Here is an 18,680-nt window from a genome sequence, read left to right as displayed (position 1 = left end):
AATGAAATACAGAACAATTTGTTACTCAGTTAAATGGTAGTTTGTCTTTTTTTTTAATACTTTTTAAAAACTATTTCCATGAAACTTCAGCTAATTGGGGCAGGCACTTAATTGGGCCAAAATGTACTGGTCCTGATGTGTCACAATTAACCGGAAACCACCGCATAAATAGTGGCTTTGTAGAAATCATGCAGTTTAGGACACAGTAGAATTGCTGAGAGCCGCACCCCCTCAGCAACCCCTTTCTTAACCCAACCCTATCACACTTCCCCATTCACAACTCCACCAATCTTTCAAAGTATTTAATTAGCTATTAGTTGTAATTAAGTACTGAGAAAAATGCAATGTAAATGCTATTAGTTCCTACTTATTTAAATAACTATTGGTTATTGAACATAATAAAGATTTCTATTTTGGAAGAGAAGAGATTCATTTGGAAGGAAGAATGGAGAAAGGCTTTGTAAATTAAATTACACAATTCTACAAAAGTTTTAGGAAAGGGGATGGCATTCACTCAAATCTTCAAATCCAGCAGAAACATTGATTGGCTTAAATGCATATGAAAACCTTCATTTCACTCATGAAGACATGCAGTACAAAAGCCAGGAAAGAATAAAATTGCATCAAGCACAGGCTGGCCTCACACAGAACACTATGACCGGTTTTCAGGAAGAATATCAGACCTCTGAGCACACTAAAGTTATGTGGAAAGACTGAAGCTAGGATTGTCCTCAAAATAGGGAGGCAGGGTAAAGAGGTGGCCAAAATGGCAAGAAGTTTTAACATTTTAAAAAGGAAAATTTTCACAAGAAATGAAGATAAATGGCAAAAAAGCACAGACAAAAAAAGAAGAAATCCTTTTATCATTTCTGAGGATCTGCCCTGGGTCCAGCACGTAACTGCCATTACAAAGACAGCACAGCATTGCCTCTACTTCCTCAGAAGTTTGTGCAGATTTGGCATGTCATGTAAAACTTTGATAAACTATAGATGGACAGTGGTAAGTATACTGACTGGTTATATCACAGCCTGGTATGGTAACACTAATACCCTTGAATGGAAAAGCCTACAAAATGTAGTGGACACCACCCAGTCCATCCCAAGTAAAGCACTGACCATCACTGAGTCCATCTGCAAGGAACACTGTCACAGGAAAGCAGCATCAGTCATCAAGGACCCCATCCATCTAGGCCATGCTCCTTTCTCTCCACTGCTATCAGGGAGGTGGAACAAGAGCCAATGTCCTATATGACAGTTTCAGGAACAGTTATTACCCATTAATGATTAGACTGTTGAACCAACATGGATAACTTCACTCACCTTAACACTGAGCTGATTCCACAACCATGGATTCACTTCAAGGACTCTACAAATCATGTTCTTAATATTTATTACTTATTTATTAGTATTTTTTTGTATTTGCACAGTTTATTCTCTTCTGCTTATCGATTGTTTGCCCATCTTTGTTGTGTGATTTGTTTTCATTGATTCTATTGTTTCTTTGTATTTACTATGAATGCCCCTGGGAGTTGTCTATCCCAGCATGTGAATACAGATTGAGTGGAGACGACCAATGGAAGGTCCAAAGGTCAAAAAGTCAGACTCTGCAAGTGTTGTGGAACGCATAGAGCACGACAAGACACAGAATACGTCCTGGTCATCCACTGCACCTAGTCCCATCTCCAGCCATCTCAACTCTTGTCTTGCCACTGGAACCAAATGGGAATTGGGAAGAGAGAGTGAGGCTGATGCTGTACAACTCTCCCTCACTTAAATCCAAATCAAGCTCTAGTCTTGACACCATCTAGCTGGCTGGTGGCCTAGTGGCATCAGCGCTGGACTTTGGGGTGAGAGGTCTGGAGTTCGAATCCGGCCGGCTTCTGTGCACACCCTCCATCCGTGCTGGGTTGAGCGTCGAGCTAGCAACTCAACCTCGTAAAAAGTACTAATGGTGTCAAGGTCTTCATTGATGACGATGGACGAACCTTTAATGAATGCCCCACGAGACAACAAATCTCAGGGCAGTAGATAACATGTATGTAGTTTGATAATAAATTTACTTTGAACTTTGAAAAGTATTCATGTACCCATTTGTCATGAATAGAATGTACTTATTGATCAGATGATTGAAACAATCTCAAAAGTAACTTCAAAGAAATGGAACTGGATATGTAGATTAAAAAATGGGAAAAAAAATAACTGCATGGCCATGGAACATAAGTAGAAAAATGCAATAAATTAGATGGTTCTTTTCAAAGAGATGGTTCAAAAGGCCAACTATCTCCCTTCTATACGATATGGATCTACAGTGCCAATTTACTTCCATTGATCTGGATAGAAAACAACTTGCTGAGACAAAATTAAATGTTAAAATGATTCTGCAATGTAATTTTAATAACGGGAAGCTGTATTGTATAGTTTTAGACACAGTTTAAGGAAGTGAGGAAACCAGGGTACAATCAAAAAATGTTTTGAGTTAATTTCTTTACAGTATTTCATAGATTTATACGTAATGGTTCCGATGGGCTCCTACTCTACCTGGTTGGATTATCTAATGGCAAAGTGTTGCCCATACTAACTGCCAGAGAGTTCACTTCAGCTATCCTGACAGCAGTCCACATCCCAATTCAGAAAAATATGAATATATTTTCTCTTCTGCCCTCCCCCACCAGGCAGAAGAAACATAATCCTGAAAGCATGTACCTCCAGGCTCAAGGACAACTTCTACTCTGCATATGCAACCATTTTTGAAAGATACATTAAGAGAACAGTTAATATGCAGAATCCTGGGCTTCAGAAGAGGTAATGACAACAGAATTATTCTGATATTCTTCACAACTAGAATATTACTTCCAGTTTATGATGGAAATAAAGGTACTCAAGGGTGATGAGTAGATCACTGCGAAGGCTCCAAGGATGAAGAATTTCAGCTTTCAAGATCGGTTGGAGATACTGGGACTATCATCTTTGGAGGAAGGTAGGTTGAGGGGAAATTTGACTGAAATGCATAAAATCATAGCAAGCTTGGATAAAATTGACGGAATGAATGGTGCAAGAATTGGGCAAGAGTCATGCAGGAAAGCAAGTAATAACTTTTAAAAAAGTTGTATTGACCAAGAATTCATCACCTACAGAATGGATTGAAGTAATGATGATTAATAAGTTGGGAATTAAAATGGATAGACAGGAGGTAAACAAGCTCACAATGCTACAGGAACAGAGTGGGGGCATGAGACCAGTTTGATAGATCGGCAGACAGCAAGCCATTGACTTGGTGGACTGAACAGCCTACATTGACCTCATGTCTTGTGTCCATACCCAATTCTATCTGGATGTGCATACACTGTCTTATTATGCAAGTATTTGTAAATGGAACTGAATACACAGTCATCAGTAAATATCCTTATGATAGCCCTTATGATGGAGCAAAGGTTGCTGATGAAGCAAGTGGCTGGTGCTGGAATACTACCTAAGGTTCAGCAACAATAATGTCTGCAAGTAAAATGACTGGCTTCAACAACAATATTTTCCTTTTCTTGTGTTTAATGTTTTCCTTTGTTCTAGCTATTACCCCTACAACTGGAGCACTTTCTCTCTATCCAAATTCACTTAAAATTTACTGTGGTCTTGCATGTCGCACTGTTAAGTATTGCTTTGATATCAAGAGCAGACATACACCTGGAATTCAATTCTTTGGCTTAATTTTGGAGAAGGCTGTTAAGAGCCCTGTTGTATATGTAGTCCTGAGTGGAACCTAAATTGAATGTTCTAATGCTTCTTCACTTTATGGCTATATTGAAAAAAAAATAGCTAAATCTGGAGTGCAAAATTTCAGCATTACAACTGTTGTTGCTAGAATCCCTAACTCTTAATGTGCTAACTACAATTAGCCGCTCCAGTGATTTTAAAGGACTGAAGACACCTGCAAATACATTTAGACTATGTGGTTGGACTACAAAACTTTGTTGTAATTGACTGCTTGTTAGATAGTTCAGACTTGTTTGTAACTTGTTTTAGCATACCTTTTAAGTTTACGGTGTAGCTTTATCTGGACAGTACTTCATTTTCAGTTTCTTCTGCTTTTGTATAGTGTATTACTGTATCTACTTTTGTACACTGTGTATACACTCCTCATTAAAGCTGATCCCCAGATCCAAGGATGACAGCAGGATGATAGATCCAGTCAGCACTTACAGGTGCCCTCAGACAGAACTGTGAGGTTGTCTCTTCTGCCAATTCTGCCTTGTTCAGATAAATCTACAAGTGATACATAGGTGAGGATTGGATGAATTATGATTTATCGTCTTGGCATTTGTTGTAGACCAAGAATGGAAAAGGAATGTTACACAAGAAAGTGGTAGACATCTTCCCTCATCACTGATAGTATCAGGCTGTAAGCAGATCAAATACTATGCATACTCCACAGGTAATTCTAACTGAATATTAAAGGAGCAGAAAGAAAAATAAATTGAACTTACGTTGCACCAACTGTTCTCAGCCTCAAGAAGGCAGGAGTGAATTGGTAACGAACAAACCTTCCAGAACTGGAATCCATTCTCCCGTTCTCATCATCGTCGTCTTCTAACTCTGAAGATGTAAATTTAACAATTCAACATTTAAAGATCTACAGACACCCTACTGCACATTATGAAAAATCTGATAAACTGAATAATTCTGAATTGTGATAGTTGTCATTTATGGTTTGTGGAGTATCTTATGCTGTTTCGCTGTGATACAAGGATGCCCATCCATAGTTGTAATGAACAAAGATAAAAATTTCCATGTGCTACTTTTAAAAAGTCAATGGATTATCTATTAATTGGCAACTAGAATTGGCATAAGGTAGTAATGGTGCTCTGTCATAACTTGTACAATGAAGGGTCTACATTACTGCAAGTCAACCAATGTGTGAGTCAATCAAGGAACATTCCGCTAGATCAGGGGTTTCCAATCTGGGGTCCACAGATCCCTCGGTTAATGGTAGGGATCCATGGCATAAAAGAGGTTGGGAACTTCTGATCTAGATGAAATCTAACCTCAGTACCCTATCAGGAGTTAATATATTTACTGAATTTAGTTTCATAATTGTCACAGGAGAAACATAATGTGCTTTTCTACCAATTTTCTAAGATTAGTTTTGCACATGTCAAAACCCCTCCATTGTCAATATGTTATTGTTTATTGCGTATTTACACCTTGTCACTTGAAAGCAAAATATTTGAGAAAGGTGGTAATGAGATGGAAAAAAATCAACTACGCCTTCAGCAGAAAATTATGCACATTCACTTCAACAGGACACAGTAAGAACAATTCCCGCCACCACCTTTTATAATAAAAACAAAATGAGGATTGAAGCAAACAGTAATACCTACAGGAAAGCTTCCTCGTCTCTGGATGAAATTAGCTTGTTCAGAACAAAGTGAGCATTGAACGTGTTGCTTCTGAGGTGTTCCAGTTACTTAATGAGGATTTTTTAAAAAATCAAAATGAACACTTCAATGCTTTTAAGTAAATATCAATTAGAGGGACGATTTGAGAGGGTGTTAGTTTGCAAACAATACAAGATTACTCTCGCAACAAGCCTCAGTGTAAAAATGCCTCAACAATCAAATGATAATCACATTCTAATTGAGACACTTTTCTTCTAGAAATATATAATCCACTTTGTAATGATCCTTCCAGACATTAGGAGCAGGAATTAATATAGACTGTGTAGCCAACAGAATCTGTTCCAAAATTGCCAGTTCAAGGTGGAGTTGATGGCTGTTCACAATACAACTTTCCTACCTTCTCCCCAAATTGAAGTTTCAGGTCAACAAATTTTCATCACACCTTAAATCTATGCCATCTAGTTTTAAAGCCCACCCCTCCCCCAAATTGGGGTAAAAGGCTGTAACAAACCATTCTTTCTATGCCCTTCATGATTTTCTCTATCTTTATATGGTCATCTTCAGCCTCCTCTGCTCCAGGGAGAAAAGCCCCTGCTAATACTGTTGTTCCTCAAACACCAGCCCTCCAGTCCTGGCAAAATTTTTGCATATCTTTTCTGCACCCTTTTCAACTCAAATGACATCCTTTCTATAGTTAGGAGACCAGAACTACACAGAATACTCTGTGGACTCTCACCAATGCCTCATGAGATAATGCCCCAAACCATGTACTCAATGCCCACCGTTACAGCAAATTCCTTCTTTATCAACTTAACTACATGTGTTGCTCCAAATCATGAATCTCCTTATTAAACAGCGCTCTCTAGAGCCCTGCCATTAACTGTCTAACACAAAAAGTTAGCAAGCAAGCTGCTTATGAAATTAAGACAAATGACATATGGTCCTTTATTGCTTGGTTGCAGGAATTTAAAAGAGAAGTTTTGTTGCATTGAACATTTTGGTGAGGACACACCTAGAATAGTGTGCACCTATTTTGACCATAAGACACAGGAGTAGAATTAGGCCATTCGGCTTATTGAGTCTGCTCCGCTATTCAATCAGAGTTATTATCCCTCTCAGCCCTATCCTTTTGCCTTCTCCATGTAAGCTTCAACGCCTTTCCTAATCAAGAACCTATCAATGTCTGCTTTAAATATACCCATGACTTGGCCTCCATGCTTGTCTGTGGCAATGAATTACACAAATTAATCATTTTCTGGCTAAAGAAATTCCTCATCTCTGTTCTAAAGGAACGTCATTATATCCTAAGTTTGTGCCCCTAGGTCCTACTCCCCTACTACTGGAAACATCCTCGCCATTTCCACTTGCTGATCTCCTATTTTTAAAATAAGGGTAAACTAGCATTAGGGGCAATCCAGAATACATTTCCAATCTGCTGGAATCTTCCAAGAATATAGGAAATTAGAAAAGATAATACAACAAGTGCATGCAATATTCTTGCAGTTACCCCTTGTAGAGTCCCCAGAATGCAGCTACGAAATCCAGGTTTTAAAAATACTGTGAACCCAAGAATAAACATAAAATGCTGGAAAGCTCAGAGGTGACTTTATAGATAGAAACAGGGTAAACAATTGATATTTAGAACTGGAAAAATTTAGAAAATGATCAATTTTTAAGGAAAGGGAATGGGAAGAACAAAGGTAATGACTACGTGAAGGTAGAGACCGAAATAAATAAGTTGGTGTTAATTGACATCAAGCAATTATTTATGGAAGCTGATCAGTATGGAAAAGAAAAAACACTGGGACTACTGATATTAGCATGTGTAGATCCTTTCTCTTTACCCACTTGCTTGGTTTCACACTCTTGTCCCTTCCTTTTTATTGATCGAAGGTTTCAGGATTCAAAGTGATCTAAGGGAACAGGGACTACTTCAGCTAAATGGACATTGGTTAAGTTTCAACTCATGCTTGGATCTTGAAATTTAAAAATACCTTGTTATTACAGGCTACTAATAAAAATAATTAGATGTCTCAGAGTCCAGGGAAGAAATGGAAAAATAAATCGAAGCATTTTTGAAACCAATAAAAAGATAGATTGGACATACTAAAAGATAAGTGCACTGAAGGAAACAAACCTTCATGACGTGAAGTGATTATATTTACAAATATATAATGATCCAAAATTCAGAGCAAATATTGTAGCAATAAGATTGCCCTAGATTTGCAAGCAGCTTCAATTTTTCACAACCAACTTGATAAATTAGAACATTAAAACTTTCAGAGATTTCGCTCACTGAACACAAAAGTATAACATACATAAAAAAAGGTGGAACTAACAAAAAATGAATTAACTACTGAAACACTGTCTAGAACTAGCCATAGACTCAAATAAAGTGTTATCTAAGAAAACCATCAACAACCTCTCAGCTTTAAAGATTTTAGGAGCATTACCAGTGGCTACTTACCAGAGGATGGTGGCTTGGCAATTTCAAACAAAACCGTCCCAGTTTCCATATCGCGAATCTTAAACCGTGTGAAGTCAATGTTGTATACATTATCTTCAGGCTTACACAAGTAGGCTAGAAAACAAGTAATTTTGTTTTGAGGCTCAACTGATACAGCAACAAAATTACTTAAACTTATTAGCACAAATGAAAGGTACAAGATATTCTTTTTAAAAACTTAGCCCAGTGATTTAGTGAAAATGACTTTGATCAAGCCATCATGCAATTCAAAACCTTGGCCAAGCTGGTAGTATATTAAAAAGCAAGTAAGAGCTTTGTGCAAATGATGAGAACTATTTTTGTTGCACAATTAAGTTTTCTCAAATTACCTTTGAGGTTGCAAGCCCCAAATATACAGACCTCTTTAAAAAAGGAATTATTATATTTTATGGAGTAGCAGGTACAGATAAAAAGCAAATCAGTGATATTATGCATGCTTGCTTTCTTTTTTTTTTACAATGGTGTAGATCTGAACACACATCTTGTTCCAGTTACGTAGAATTACAAGTCTGTAGCTGGAATACTATGTTCAGGGCTGATCTCTCAATACAAGCAAATAAACAATTACCGTAGATTTCGCACTACAGAGCGCACCTGATTAAAAGCCGCTGGCTCTAATTTTAGAAAGAAAATCAATTTTGTACTTGTACAAGCCGCACCGGATTTTAGGCCGCAGGTGTCCCACGTTGTAATATGAGATATTTACACAGAAAGATATTACACGTGAGGATTTTTTAACTTTTAATTAAATCCATATGGTAACATAAACAAATACATATTGCAAATGCTTTTTTTCGAACCGTGCCTGTAACGCGGCTACTTTTAAATATACATACGTATCGGTAACACACAAATTACTTTGCGTATACTTTTTTACTGAACAACATTCCAATATCTCCTAACGACTGGTAAAAAATATATATACTGCAGCCTACCAGGAAAAGTTATTGATCGCCTTTAACTTAAAAGCAGCGTTTCGCTCGGGTCTAATGCCCCCACCTTCCCGTTTATCGCAAACCGGTATTTCCCACAAGACGCGGCGAAACCGGATGTGACGTCATAGTATCCCAGGATGTAGTACGGAAAACAAATATACCGGGTACTTAACACTTCTAACTTTAACTAGAAAATACTAACAAATGAATTACTAAGCGAAAATATTATAAACTAAATAACTGCCATAAAGGCAGCACAATGCTTTTCTTCGAGTGTTTTCCATGTTGATGAGGGTGAGTACAAATGACTGATTTACAATAATTTAATTGTGAAAGTGCGCTTGATTTATCGTACAATTTCACTGGACCTCTGTGAACTACTCATCAATTTTATTGGTCTACTGTTACGAGGCAAAATGTTTTTGGCGGCATGAAAAAAAATCATGCATTAGCTGCACCGTAGTAAAGGCCGCAGTGTTCAAAGCTGTTCAAAATGTGGGGAAAAAAGTAGTGGCTTATAATCCGACATCTACGGTACACTTTGGCAACTTTAAATTCCTCAGCATTATCATTTCTGAGCATCTGTCCTGGGTCCAGCATGTAAGTGTCATTACAAAGAAGGCACAACAGCACCTCTACTTTCTTAGGAGTTTGCGAAGATTCGGCATGTCATCTAAAACTTTGGCAAACTTCTATAGATGTGAAGTGGAGAGTATATTGACTGGTTGCATCACAGCCTGGTATGGAAGCACCCTTGAACGGAAAAGCCAAAGAAAAAGTAGTGAATACAGCCCAGTCCATCATAGATAAAGCCCTCCCCATCATTGAGCATATCTAAAGGAGCACTATTACAGGAAAGCAGCATCCATCAAGGGCCTCACTGTTCATGCCATACTCTCTTCGCACTGCTGCCAGAGGTGGTACAAGAGCCTCAGGACCTACACCACCAGGTTCAGGAATAGTTATTACATGTCACCCATCAGGCTCTTGAACCAGAGTGGATAATTTCACTCACCCCAACACTGAGCTGATTCTAAGGCCTATGGACTCACTTTCAAGAACTCTTCATCTCATGTCCTCTATGTTCATTGCTTATTTATTTGTTATTATATGATACTTGTTTTGCATTTGCTCAATTTGTTGTCTTTTGCACATTTGTTTTCCATCATGTTGGATGTGATTTTATTGCGTTTCTTGTATTTATTGTGAATTCCCGGAAGAAAAGTTATCTCAGGGTTGTATATAGTGGCAGACATACTTCGATAATGAATTTTCTTTGAACTTTGATCCAGTAAAGGTTCAGATTGATTCAGTGGCATGTCAGTTATAACAAATAGGGAGCAGTTAAGCAGAAAGAGCTTGCACACGAGTTTAGAAGAAAGAAATTACAAAATATGAGGCTTAATAGGTTTGATGCAGAGAAGATTATTTCCCTGGTTGCAATAATCTAGGTCCAGAGGGCATGGTATTAGAATTAATGATAGGTCTTTTAGGACTGCAGAGATTTCTTTACTCAGGGGTTGGTGAATCACTGAATTTTTCTACACTGTAAGGCTCTGAAATTGCAGGCATTGTGTTCACTTCCAAGCAGAGTTTTCTAGACATCAAGGGAATTGAGACATACAAGTACGCAACAAGATAATGCTCAAATGCATCAATCATTATCCCAATGACTGGATAGAGAGTCGAAAATTAGAGAGCAGAGATTTAAGGTGAGAAGCAAAAATTTTATAAAGGGGCATGGGAGCCAACTTTTCCAGAGGAAATAAGATGAAGTGGCAGTGATAGTACAATTACAATGTTTAAAACACACTTAGGAGTATCTGGAAAGAAAAGATTCAAAAGTGGACAAATAGAACCAGCTCAGGTAGGTAACTTGGACAAGTTAGACTGAAGGGGCTGCTTTCATGCTTTACATAATTCTATTACCTTCTTTTTAACGACAAATGTAGAAAGGAAACTTTGCCATTGATAATATTAAGAAAAATAAATCAGTACCAACAAGAAGCACTCCACCTTAGTATTTTTAACCCAAAGGCTTTACGACAGACAATGTGGCCTCTGGTACCATTTCCAATTATATTGGATAATTTTAGAATGTGTATATAAGACAGATTTGAAAAATACACAAAATGCTGAAAGAACTCAGCAGGTCAGGCAGTGTCAATGGAAAGGAATATAAAGCCAATGTTTCAGGCCAAGACCCTTCATGTGAGTTCCTCTAGCATTTTGGATTTCTGATATAACATCTATTCCTGGTAGAGTATAACAATCAATCAACACATCAACAGTTTCCACAGATTCTGCAGATATTAAGCATTTCTTGCACAACTGATCTCATTGTACCGTACAATCTCAAGAAGGTGGCATCCATCATTAAAGTCCTTCACCAAAACTTGCCCTCTTCTCATTGCTACCATCAAGGAAAAGCTACAAGAGCCTGCAGACCCACACACAATATTTTAAGAACAGCTTCTTCGCCTCCGTCATCAGATTTCTGCTCAGTCTATGAACTCTACCTTGTTATTTATCTTTACACTATTTATTTGTAACTAATTTTATGTCCTGCACTACTGCTGTAAAACAAGACTTTACAATATTGCCAATTACAAAGTTGAAATAGAAAATACTGTGCATCTCTGAGTCCTCTCATCCATCAGCACTGATTTGCTCTCTTCCAAAGCTGTCATGATCCATTGTCCCAATTCTTCCTCCAAAAAGTCAGTGCTTGAGGACTTTTCTCCTTCCTTTCAAATGTCTAAAGCTCACACCCTTCAATTCTTAATTCTAATGCAGTCTACATCCTCACCCCACCCCCATCTTTCAGACCTATCCATGCTGTTTTCAGCATCTCTTCCAATCTTCTCTCTGATATCTATTGGATAAGGCCAATGTAGGCCTACAACCCCATGTCAATGAACCCTGATTCTGATGCAATATGGAGCTTTTCTGATGAACATTGACAGCTCATCCACTAAGATCATTAAGAGCACCAAATTTCTTGGTGTTCACCTGGCAAAAAATCTCACCTGGTCCCTCAACACCAGCTCCATAGCCAAGAAAGCCCAGCAGTGTCTCTACTTTCTGCAAAAACTGAGAGAAGTCCATCTCCCACCCACCATCCTCACCACATTCTACAAAGGATGTATCGAGAGCATCCTAAGCAGCTGCATCACTGCCTGGTTCGGGAATTGCATCATCTCAGATCGCAAGACCCTGCAAGGTTAGTGAGGTCAGCTGAGAAGCTAATCAGGGTCTCTCTTCCCGCTATTACAGACATTGATACCACATGCTGCACACGCAAAGCTAACAGCATTGTGAAGGACCCCATGCACCCTTCACACAAACTCTTCTCCCTCCTGCCATCTGGCAAAAGGTACCGAAGCATTCGGGCTCTCACAACCAGACTGTGCAACAGTTTCTTCCCCCAAGCTATCAGAATCCTCAATAAGAGTCTAGACTGACATCTACATCATTTATTATTATATTGTAATTTGTCCTCTACTGTGCCTATTGTCTTGTTTATTAATTATTGTACTGCCCTGCACTGTTTCATGCATTTTATATAGTCCTGTGCAGGTCTGTAGTCCAGTGTAGTTTTTATGTTATTTTACATGGTCTAGTGTAGCCTTGTGCGGTCTCACATAGTTCAGTGTAGTTTTGTGTTGTTTCATGTAGCACCAGGGTCCTGGAGGAACGGTGTTGCATTTTTACTGTGTACTGTACCAGCAGTTTATGGTCAAATGACAATAAACTTGACTTGACTTGCTTTTGTCTTGTGTCTATTTCCTCCAAAAGAAATCTTTATGTCTCTTCCTCCTGAATTCAGATTTCTGAATATACCCAAATCTTTTCTCTTGGATCCTTTTAACATCTTCTGGTATTGTTGTTGCAAATACTGTGAGAATGAAATTCCCAATCTAATTCACCTGTCTCTGAGCATTTAACACTCTGCTCACCAATGACCAACACCAACATTATTTCAAACTAGAGGAAAAGTCTTTTTTTGGGGGTAAACTAGCAGAGGCTGAACAATAATTGTTTGAAACCTTATCATACCTCCCTTACAATAAGGATCCCATCAGAAAACATCAAACAGTGTTTCCCAGAATGTACCTAATTTAATATCCTCTGGAGATCCAACTTGGAAACCTTAGCTCCTCAACAATACGCAATTTCTATCTCCTCTCCAAAATTTAATAAAGACTATATTAACAGACAGAATTAGAATAAGATTTATTATCACTGACATATGCCATGAAATTTGTTGTTTTGCAGCAGCAGCATGCTACAAAAATGCTGTAGGTTATAATAGACAAATAAATAGTGAAAAGAGAGCAAAATAGTAAGGTAGTGTTCATGGATTGTTCAGAAATCTAATGGACGAGGGGGAAACATTCCTAAATTGTTGAGCATCTCTCTTCAGGCTCCAGTACCAACTCTCTGATGGTAGTAATGAGAAGAGGACATATCCCAGATGGTGAGGGTCCTTTATGTTGGATGCTGCCTTCTTGAGGGATTGCCTTTTGAAGAAATCCTCGATGGTGGAGAGGCTTGTGCTGGCTGAGCATACGTACCTCTGTAGAATTTGTTTTCAATCCTGTGCATTGAAGCCTCCATATCAGGTAGTAATGGAACCAGTCAGAAAGCTCCCCCGGTCGTACATAGAAAATTTTCTTCAATCTTTGGTGACGTACTGTACCAAATCGCCTCAATTTCCTAATGAAGTTTAACTGGTAGTGTGCCAACTTCATGTTTTCATTAATATGTTGGGCCCAGAATAGAACCTCTGAGATGCTGACACCCAGGAAACTGAATCTGCTCACCCTTTCCACTACAGACCTCGATGAGAATTGGTATACAATCTTCCAACCTGCCCTGTCTGAAGACCACAATCAGTTCCTCAAACTTAGGTCGAGTGCAAAGTTTCTGTTACAATACCACTTAACTAGCCAATCGATTTCACTCCTGTATGCCCCCTCATCATCATCTGTGATTCTGCCAACAGTGGTGTCATTGGCGAATTTATAGATGGTGTTTGAGCATGCCCAACCACACAATCATGAGAGAGCAGAGCAGTGGGCTAAAGCACACATCCTTGAAGTGTGCCTGTGTTAACTGCAAGGTTTATCACGGGCCTGGTTATGTTCCACAAAACAATTTCTTCCTTCATTTATTTTTTCTCTCTCTTCCTCCAAACTCTACCTACATTGCAAAAATTTCAACAGCTTCCTACACAGTAACAGTTACCTGGTCTCAATCAATCCACTTTCTCATGGATGTCCAGTCTCTTTTCCCTTCCACAAAGCCCTACATCACCTTCAAAATCCACTAACATCCCACATCCCAGTTTAATGGCATCTTCTCATAAAATAGCATAAGATCACCCCTTTAACACCTCATTTCCCACCATCTGGGGAATCAAAATGGCAAGGAAATAACCTGCACACTTTCCATTTTGTAGTTTGCTTATTCCAGTTGGTGTGCACCATATGATCTCCTATGCACAGGTGTAAGTGTGTTGCCATATGGGTGACTTTTGTACAAAATCCAAGACCAGTCAAGAATTGTGACCCTGACCTTTCAGTTATCCGTCACTATAATTGTCTACTTCATCCTGACTATGTTTGGTCTTTAGAGTTGAACCTCAGCATGAGAAATCCAAAGTTCAAAGTAAATTTATTATCAAAATACATACATGTCACTATATATAACCCTGAATTTTCTCATTTTTGTACAACCTGAAATTCATTTTCTTGCAGGTATGCTCAGTAAATCTAAGAACCATAAGAGAATCAATTAAAGACCACTTCCAACGGGACAAACAACCAATGTGCAAAAGATAACAAACTCTGCAAATACAAAAGAGAAAAATAATAATAACCCATACCCATTAATACATAAATTATTTTCTTAAAAATCCTGAAAAAGTGCCCGAATTTTTGACAGAAGGTAAAACGTATCTCTTACCTAAAGCAGAAATCACAAATGACCCATCAAAATATCATCTTATTACTCGTTTACAAACTATATATAAAAGTGTAACATCATGCACCTCATAACTAATCTCCACTCACTTGGATAACTACAATATACTTACAGAAAAGCAGAAAGGATGCTGAAAGAGCAACTGATAATAGATTCTGTAACTCTAAACCAGGCCCAGCAGAAAATATTGCTGGAAATCCTGGAATATTTCTGCAAAATGTTGGAGGAGCTCACCAGGTCAGGAGCCATCAATGGAAATTAATAGATAGTCGACGTTTCAGGCCAAGACCCTTCTTCAGGACTAAGGTGGAAAGGAGAAAATGCCAGAGTAAAAAGATGGGTTGGGGGGGAGGGGAAAGAGGCTAGCTGGAAGGTGATAGGTAAAGCCAGGTAAATGAGGAAGGCCAAGGGCAGGAAAAGGAAGAATCTCATAGGAGAGGACAATAGACCAATGGAGAAAGGGAAGGAGGAGGGGACCCAGGTAAAGTATTAAGCAGGTAGGAAGAGGTAACAGGTCAGAGTGGAGATTGGGGGTGGGGGGGGGGGGGGTAAATCTGTTTACCAGAAAGAGAAATTGTTATTCATATCATCAGATTGGAGGCAGTCCAGATGGAATATAGAGTGTTGCTCCTCCACCCTGAGGGCGGTCTCATTTTGGCACAAGAGGAGGCCACGGACCGACACATTAGAACGGAATGGGAATGGGAATTAAAATGTTCGGCCATTGGGAAGTCCCACTTGTGGCAGATGGTGTAGGGGCACTCAATGAAGCTGTCCCCCAATTTATGACGGGTCTCACCAATGCAGAGAAAGGCCGCATCGGGAGCATGGGACACAATAGACAACCTCAGCAGATTTGCAAGTGAAATGCCTCATCTGGAAGGACTGCCTGGGACCCTAAATGGAAGTGAAGGAGGTGGTATATGGGCAATTGTAGCACTTAGGCTGTTTGCAGGGATAAGTGCCAGGTGAGAGATTAGTGGGGAAGAACGAATAGACAAGGGAATTGTGGAGGGAGCGATCCCTGCAGAAAGCAGGGGAAGGAGAGTGGGGAAGTGGAGGTAAAGATATATTTAGAGGTAGGATCCCTCTGGAGATGGCAGAAGTTACAGAGGATGATGTATCAGATGCAGAGACTGATAAGGTGGTAAGAGCAAGAGGAACTTTATTACTATAAGGCGACAGGAAAATGGAGTGCAGGAGTGAGCGCGGATGTATGGGAAATGGAAGAGATGCAGGTGAGGGTAGCATCAATAATAGAGGGAGAGAAACCCCTTCTTTAAAGGAGGAGGACATCTCTGGTGTCCTGGAATAGAAAGCATGTCTTGAGAACAGGTGCAGCAGAGGTGAAGAAACTGAGAAAAGGAAATAGCATATTTTTTAAACAGGAGTTGAGGTGAGAAGAGGTATAGCCAATATAATCATGGGAATCAGTGGGCTTATAAAAGATGGTCAGCTGTCAGTTGACAGTTTGTCTCCAAAGATAGAGAAAAGTGAAGGAGGTATCAAAGATGGACCATGAATTTAGAGGCATGGTGGAAGTTACAGGCAATACTTATAAACACCCAATACTTGTGAAATTCCTACATCTGATGGTATTGGTTTAGTACAATCACTATCTATTAGCAATCAAAAATGAACATCTTATGAAAAACACGTTTTTCAAAACGACTCTCAAATTTGCTGAATCAGATGAAAATAGGGTATCGGATCAAAAACAACCAGATTATACCTTGAAACACCTATACATGGATAATTTGAAATGATACACTCCATTAGTAAAGCTAAAATAATTAACTCAAATAGTAGAACCATTTTCTAACAATACAAAGATGTACTTTGGATTTACACAAGTGCAAAACGTTAAATATAAAGAAAGTGCAATAAAGCTAACAGAATATAAAACAGAGCAGCAGGATACAATAAAACTAATAAATGAATATGAAACATTAGTATCTGAGATATCAACAAGCAAACAAAATAGATCATAGTGCAATAAAAGGAAAACGTAACAGAATTTATTTCAGGCTCAAGAAAATCTGCCAACAGATCTCAATAGTAAAAATATAACAAAGGCAATAAACACTTCCACTATATCCATATTAACATATTCTTTTGACATAATTATCTTGGTCCAATCACAAAAACATACAAAGAAAAATAAAAATTGAAATGACAAATTTTGGGAAACACTATATACACTGAAACACACTTAGATTAACACTACCCAAGACAATAGGAGGAAGAGGAATAACAGACATTCAAAATTTACACAACATTCAGATAAAAACTCCCAAGGATATTTTCATCAATGAAAACATGATTCAGCGTTGTATGTGAGTGCATGAAATTCCGACAAGTTCAAGACATTAAACTTAAATAAGAGCACAACCCAGAAAATTGAAGAAATTATCACTACAAAAGAAAAAGTTAACCAATGGAAGAGAATGACCTTCTACGGAAGACACCCCTATGGTATGAGCAGACTATATGTTAACAATGAAGCATCGAACACCTGGCTCAGAGTTAAGAGTCCGCTTCCCAGTAACAGTAGGATTCCTCGTGGCAATACAGGACCAGTTGGCTAACACAAAAAAAATCAAAAATGCATAATAAAGAACCAACAAATTCAGACGATAAATACAGAAAATGCCAAGAGAAACCAGAAGTAATCCAACACGTTACAGGATCCTATAGCAGTTTAACTCGATTTGATTACTTACACAGGCACAATCAAGTGGCAAACATCATTCACCAAAATCTTGCTTTAAAATACAGTCGGCCCTCCTTATCCGCGAGGGATTTGTTCTGTTTGGTATCTCACAGATACCAAAATTCACAGATGCTCAAGTCCCTCATTCAACCTGTCTCAGTGCGGCGGACATTAGGACCCAGCGGCAGAGATCTGAATCCGCAGTGTTTCTGTTCACGAAAATAATCACCATAACGATTGAAAATAAAGTGGAAATAATAAAGCGATCGGAAAGAAGTGAAACGCCATCGGTCATCGGAAAAACGTTATGCAACATTGGTCAATGATCGAAATAATTTTAAAGGATAAAGTGAGAAAGGCTGTGCCCCTATGAAAGCTACTATTATTACTAAGCAACACAGTGGTTTAATCATTGAGTTTTGGGTTTGTGATCCTCCACATCAACCCGGCACGGTGCAAAGCGCACTCCATAGCAATCTGTCACTAGATCGAACTCTGGAACTTCCCGAGTCCGGCGCTGAAACATATGTTCTTAAGTGTTTTATATGCATAGAAAGGTAAAATACATACTATATACGAATGCAAACGTTTGACTAACTGACGCTAAATAATACTGGATGTACCTGTTCTGACTTACTTAGTAAGAGAACTTCCGATTTTTTTCGATCCCGATCCACAATAACCCAAGCTCATTCTCCCGTATACTTTAAATCATCTCTAGATTACTTATAATATCTAATACAATGTAAATGCTATGTAAAATAGTTGTTATACTACATTATTTCGGGAACAATGACAAGAAAAAGTCTGTACATGCTCGAACAACTAGTGTTGGAAGAGCACTTCCGGGTTTTCGCAATTCACGGTTGGTTGAATTCGCGGATGTGGAATTCACAGATAAGGAGGGCCGACTGTACAAACTCATAAAAGACACCATACCTTACCACAAATACAAGCCTAATCCAGTTTTAGAGTCAGAGTCCTACAAATTATATTTCTGCAACAGCACCCCATGTAGATGTGCTCAATGGACAGCAGGGCTTTATCCGTTGTTATCCACTATTTTTTGCAGGATTTTCCTTTCAAAGGCATTGGTGTTTCCATACCAGGCTGTGATGCAACCAGTTAATATACGCTCCACTATATAT

The 18,680-nt window shown here is 38.6% G+C and overlaps 1 protein-coding gene across 1 annotated transcript in view; it reads right to left on the bottom strand.

The window, feature by feature from the left end:
* Window positions 1-18,680, bottom strand: part of unc119b (unc-119 lipid binding chaperone B) — a 51,828-nt gene that overhangs the window by 13,676 nt on the left and 19,472 nt on the right. Inside the window, exons 2-3 of the mRNA XM_073065422.1 lie at window positions 7,858-7,971; window positions 4,479-4,587 (exon numbers count right to left, since the gene is read on the bottom strand). Coding sequence (XP_072921523.1) covers window positions 4,479-4,587; window positions 7,858-7,971 — 223 coding nt within the window. The remainder of the gene's footprint in view (window positions 1-4,478; window positions 4,588-7,857; window positions 7,972-18,680) is intronic.

This window comes from Hemitrygon akajei, chromosome 14 (assembly GCF_048418815.1).
Source record: "Hemitrygon akajei chromosome 14, sHemAka1.3, whole genome shotgun sequence".
Taxonomy (NCBI): Eukaryota; Metazoa; Chordata; class Chondrichthyes; order Myliobatiformes; family Dasyatidae; genus Hemitrygon; species Hemitrygon akajei.
This window is presented reverse-complemented; position numbering and strand designations above follow the sequence as displayed.